At 33.6% G+C, this 5,365-nt stretch overlaps 1 protein-coding gene across 1 annotated transcript; it reads left to right on the forward strand.

Moving 5' to 3' along the window:
* The first annotated feature begins 467 nt into the window (after window positions 1-467).
* Window positions 468-3,790, forward strand: LOC147500218 (transcription factor MYB30-like). The gene is made up of 3 exons (XM_086561894.1): window positions 468-1,097; window positions 1,267-1,396; window positions 2,855-3,790. Exons 1-3 carry the CDS (start codon window positions 965-967, stop codon window positions 3,405-3,407), a joined length of 816 nt encoding a protein of 271 aa, XP_086418020.1. The 5' UTR covers window positions 468-964; the 3' UTR covers window positions 3,408-3,790.
* The last annotated feature ends 1,575 nt before the right edge of the window (window positions 3,791-5,365 follow it).

The raw sequence follows: 5,365 nt of genomic DNA on the forward strand, positions 1-5,365 counted from the left end.
TAGGTGTACAGAGTACACCAAAGTACCAAACTAGCTGATCAGCAAGCTGCAATTTGGGCACAAGCGCATTCAGTATTTACAAATACAATACCATTGATCTTATATTGATCGCGGAGACACATTGCAAAAAGAGTGCATTCAGTACTTGCAATAACATTCATCATATATTGATCGTTTAGAATATATGAACAGTCCAAAGATGTATTTTTGCTTTAGAAATACTCTTCTGATAATGATAGCTTCTTCTACTCATCATTTTAATTAAGTATCGATGCGTTCCCTCTTCCATTGTTCATCGTATACAGTTATAGACACATTCTTATCGATTTCCTCGATCCCAATGTTTTACTAAAACAGACACGTTTGTTGACTCAGTGCCATATATATGATAAAGCTAGACCACCCCACAGTTACTGGATTACTACCAGAATGAAAAAAGCAACTTAAAGACTGTTTGAATGTTTTGCGTCCTTTAGCAAATTAGCAGCCAGAAACAACCCAGAAGAAGCATGTGAAGGACAAAAGATAGTTGGCATTAAGTTTATGAAAAAGAAAACAATAAACATAGTGTGTCATGAGCAACTTTATTTGTTGTTTCTTTATTAAGCATGAATTGCATGGGTCCAGAGGTTATCTTTGTATGTTTCTTTAAACAAAGTAAACAAATCTCAATTACCCATTTCTTGGTATTAAATTATTAATCAATTCTTTTAGAGAGTGAGCACTGTGTTTGTATGTGAGGGACCCTCTTATTAATTTGTATGAAAGTCTGGGTTTTGCTTTTGAGTTTTGACAAAGATTAAATAGATCAAATAATATTTTTAGCACGTTTTGTATTTTAAGACTTGGACAAAATATAATAGTGTATTTTGAGCTTAAATAGATATATTTCAGGCGTTTGGCATTGGAATCTCTATTGAGAAAGAAAGAAGGAAAGGAAAGAGAGTGAGAAGAACAAGAAAATATGGGAAGGGCTCCTTGTTGTGAGAAGATGGGGTTAAAGAGGGGTCCATGGTCTCCCGAAGAAGATCACTTGCTCATTGCCTACATTGGAAAAAATGGTCATGGCAATTGGCGTGCTCTTCCTAAACAAGCTGGTAAGTACAATAAACACTCGTCTGTTCCTTTCAATTCTATAGCACCCCAAACAAGAAGTAGAAAAAACAAATGGTTTTAGGCCAAAGGTGGAATGATCATCTTGTTGCTTATGAACATTATATGTTAATTCTTGTGTATAATCAGATAAGATATTTTATTCCTTTTCAGGTCTATTAAGATGTGGGAAGAGTTGCAGACTTAGGTGGACAAACTACTTGAGACCAGATATTAAAAGAGGAAATTTCACCAGAGAAGAAGAAGATAGTATAATCAACCTACATGAAATGCTGGGGAACAGGTGTGTATCAAATTCATTGATCTGTGAAATGTAGACGTAATATGTTTAATGTGTTAGTTCACCACAAACGCATAGCTTTAGCTCAATTCTTAGCTAGTCACTTTTTTTTTTTGGTTGGCTTAGCTAGTCACTTCAGCTTCAAGATGATTCTTTTTTGACACTGTTCACTAACTAGTGCCTTTGTGTTCATCAAGGTTATAAAAATCCGCTAGTTAGATTTAAACCCCTGGTTGAGTTGTTAGTGATTTGGCCTATAATTTAAGGTACAACACTTTTGCTTAAACAATTTGCCTCTATGAGTGATCGTCTCAACCTGGCAAAATTGCATCACAGATTACCCATTGATTCAGTTAATTTGGGAATTGGGGATATACCATTTCACTTGTAGGATACTCCTATCCTATCCAAACATTAATAAAACCTACATAATTTCTCTTTTTTCTACCACAGTTGTCTCTTTTTTCATACGGTGTATCAGTATGTGGTATGATTTTTATGTATGCCAACTCAGAAGTGTGACTGTGTTGCCTGAAAACGTATCTTCTAATTACTTGATACATTTCACAACCTTGGAAAAAGGATGCCACAAACTCTGAGGAGTGTTTTTAACTTCTAGCTAAAAAACTGGAAGATTCCCCTTAAAATGCGATTGTCTTTCCCAGAACTGCCACAAACAAACCCACGTGTAACACGTTTATACATCCTTGTGTTTCTGAACTTGTCACGTGAGAATTGCTTTTAAGCGTTGAACACAAGCAGCATGGTACACGAGAAAATAAAGAAAGCACCATAAGTCCATAAGTAGCTTTGTTTTTGCCTGTGTGCGTGCAGTGTTTAACTGTTTCTTGTGTGTGACTTGGCATGCCTCTGTTATTAGGCTGGTGAATAGTGACGAATCGAGCTCGGTAAATCTATTAGAATTCGACTTGTTCTAGACTCGCACAATATAGTTACATCTAGGCGACCAAGTCCAACACTAAGAAGTTCTTGGAAGTGATAAAATTAAAGCTATGAACTCTTTACTTCACATCATTGGATTTGAATGTTTTGCGGATATCTATGTAAATAGTTATAAAAAAGATCAACATGCATTGAGAGTATAAAAGCATATGTCCCCTTAAAGAAGATCAATTATGTGATATCGTTACGTTTCATATATATTATATAACACATGTTATCAGAAGAGCATTTACTTTATATTATATATACACACTCATATATATATATTGTCATTGCATCTTATATTAGTATTCAGTGGCTTTCCTAAGTCTAGCTATCATAATGGTAAAGCATCTATGTCATAATTGTATATGATACATACTGTTTCGTTTAAAGTCAATAACGAGCTTCACAATGCTGCTAGTTAAGACTAAGCTTTCACAATGCTGCTAGTTAAGACTAACGAAGATCTTAAAGTAATGCAAGTTGCTTATATAACTTTCTGTTTTCCATGTTTAGATGGTCTACTATTGCAGCTAGATTACCGGGACGCACTGATAATGAAATAAAAAATGTCTGGCACACTCATTTGAAAAAGAGACTCAAACCAAGTGAGGTCACCCCAGACACTAACTTACATTTGATTAAATCTGAAGCCAACACGGGAAAGGAATCCAAATCTGCATCTGGATCTGAATCCATAACATTTTCGAGTCCCCAAAGATTTGAGAATCCATGCTATTCTCCATTGTCTCCACAACCATCTTCCAGTGAATTTTCTTCAGGCACAGAATCCGCAATAACAGGTGAAAATACGAAAATCAGCATCAAGGAAGAGTGCTCCAATTCATGGGAAACATTGCCTCACACTGACGAAAGTCTATGGTCCAATGTCATGCCCATGGAACATTTCAGCACAATGGAGGAATTTTCAACTATAGACATTAACTCAGAAGTTCAACTCCCATTGTCATCTGTTAGTTCCCAAACTTCAGCTATAGAGTATGGCGACGAATTTTGGTACAATCTCTTCACCAAGACTGAAGCATTGTCTGATTTGCCCGAATTCTGAAATTTGACTACCGAAACAAAACAAGCAAGGTCATACGCACATACCAGCAAACAAACCAGCAGTTGGTACCCGATGGTAAGATACCAAGTCAATACTGGCCGGACCAAGTTTCGAGTTGGATTAATGGTGGGGCAAAGTCCAGGTTTTCTGTCTAAAGAAAAGATACGAAAGTGGCATTCCAAGGCAGTATTATTGCAGAAAAGTAGGCAGAATCTATTGTGAAACTAACGGGTCAACTGTGTGAAGAGATTAAGATAAGGGAGATTTCTGTTTTTTGTATAGAGGGTCTGTGATACAGAGGAAGGAGTTGAATGCATGTAGGAGTTTAACACTAATGTTTTACCGACTTAAATACTTTGCATAATCAACCCCTTTTTTAGAAAGACAAATGAACATAAGAATTATCCAACAACAACATGAACAACCTCTGAATCTCAATACCTTTACATCACTCCTTTTTTATATGAAACTAGATTTTGGACCCGGGCATACGCCCGGGATCTATTAAATATTTTGTTTGCTAAAAAGGCTTTACAAAATGTCTCACACAAATTTTCGAATCGAATATATTTTTATTGATAATAAACCGAAATGTTAATTGATTATGATGCATAAATACTTGGAAACTAAGAATCAAATTGAGATTACCTCTTCACTTTGTGGTTTAAGATATTAATCCATAATTTTCAAATATAATTATCTTAAACGATTTAGTTGTATAATAGTTTTCTTAGATTTATGGTGATTTTCAAATTTTCTACGTAATATATTTTTATTGAAAATAAACCGAAATCGTTAATGAGCAACGATTATGGTGTATAAGTCTTGGAAACTAAGGGATCAAATTGAGATAGCCTATTCACTTTGTTGTTTAGGATATTAATCTGTAATTTTCAAATGGAATTATCTTAAACTCGATCTAGCTTGTATAATAGTTTTATTATATTTATGATGATTCAAAGTAAATCATCACCCAAAGATCGTCATTTAATGTGTACAAATCACTAAAACAGATTGATTGTTTCCATATCCTCAAATAATATTCCCACTTGTAAAAAATTTATCACATGAAGGCGTGTCCTACAAACGTGCGTTATATTAAATTATTTAAAAAATATTAGCAACTATGCATAGCTATGAGATATGAAAATTATATTAATTTCATTTAAATTTTTTCTCTCTTAAAAAGGAATCATCAAACCTTGATAAAACTTATCGACTTATTTTTTTATTGTTAGGTTTAACAATTGAAGTTTGATTGAAGTTTTGTGAGAATGTCCAACTTAAGATAATATTGAGGTCCTACTTGAATAGTTTGAAGGCATTCCCAATCATAATAAAAGAATTATGATAAACACTACTTAAAATGCAAAACTATATTTGTGGAGACATTTATTCCCCTACATATAATACAAATATGTTTTAGGGTTATTAGTTCAATGCATTTGCATCAAGTTTCGATTTTCCATTAATTATTCTTTGAGGTTAGTTTAATTAATACGTTGCATCCGGTTTCCAAATTCTCATTAATTATTCATTAAGGTTAGTTCCATCATCAAGTTTCTAATTTCTTTCATTATTATTTGAGGTTAGTTGATGCAATTGCATCCACTTAATGATTTCCGTTAGTTATTCATTAAGATTAATTCAATAGAGTTACATCCAGTTTTTCATGTTTCATTAATTAGTATTTGAGATTAGTTCATTACATTTGCATCCGGTTCCAATCTCCGTTAATTACTCTTTGAGGTTAGTTCAATACATCAGATTCAATTTTTAATTTTCCGTTAATTGTTTTTCTAGGTTAGTTCGATAGTTTACAATTTCTATAAAAATTGCATATATGTAAGAGTCTATTTTTATAAACTCACTTTTGTTTTGGGTTCCTAATTACTTGTAATTACTCATGTGAGAAGGCTAAAAAGCGGACATTTATGCTTTGAGGTCGATATGATCTG

Source organism: Coptis chinensis, chromosome 5, assembly GCF_015680905.1.
Source record: "Coptis chinensis isolate HL-2020 chromosome 5, ASM1568090v1, whole genome shotgun sequence".
Classification (NCBI taxonomy): Eukaryota; Viridiplantae; Streptophyta; class Magnoliopsida; order Ranunculales; family Ranunculaceae; genus Coptis; species Coptis chinensis.

Bases quoted from the DNA above. Each gene is read 5' to 3' on its own strand.
- LOC147500218 (XM_086561894.1), top strand. From the start codon at position 965: ATGGGAAGGGCTCCTTGTTGTGAGAAGATGGGGTTAAAGAGGGGTCCA. The intron at 1,098-1,266 runs GTAAGTACAATA...ATTCCTTTTCAG, and splicing joins TGCTCTTCCTAAACAAGCTG to GTCTATTAAGATGTGGGAAG. The intron at 1,397-2,854 runs GTGTGTATCAAA...TTCCATGTTTAG, and splicing joins CATGAAATGCTGGGGAACAG to ATGGTCTACTATTGCAGCTA.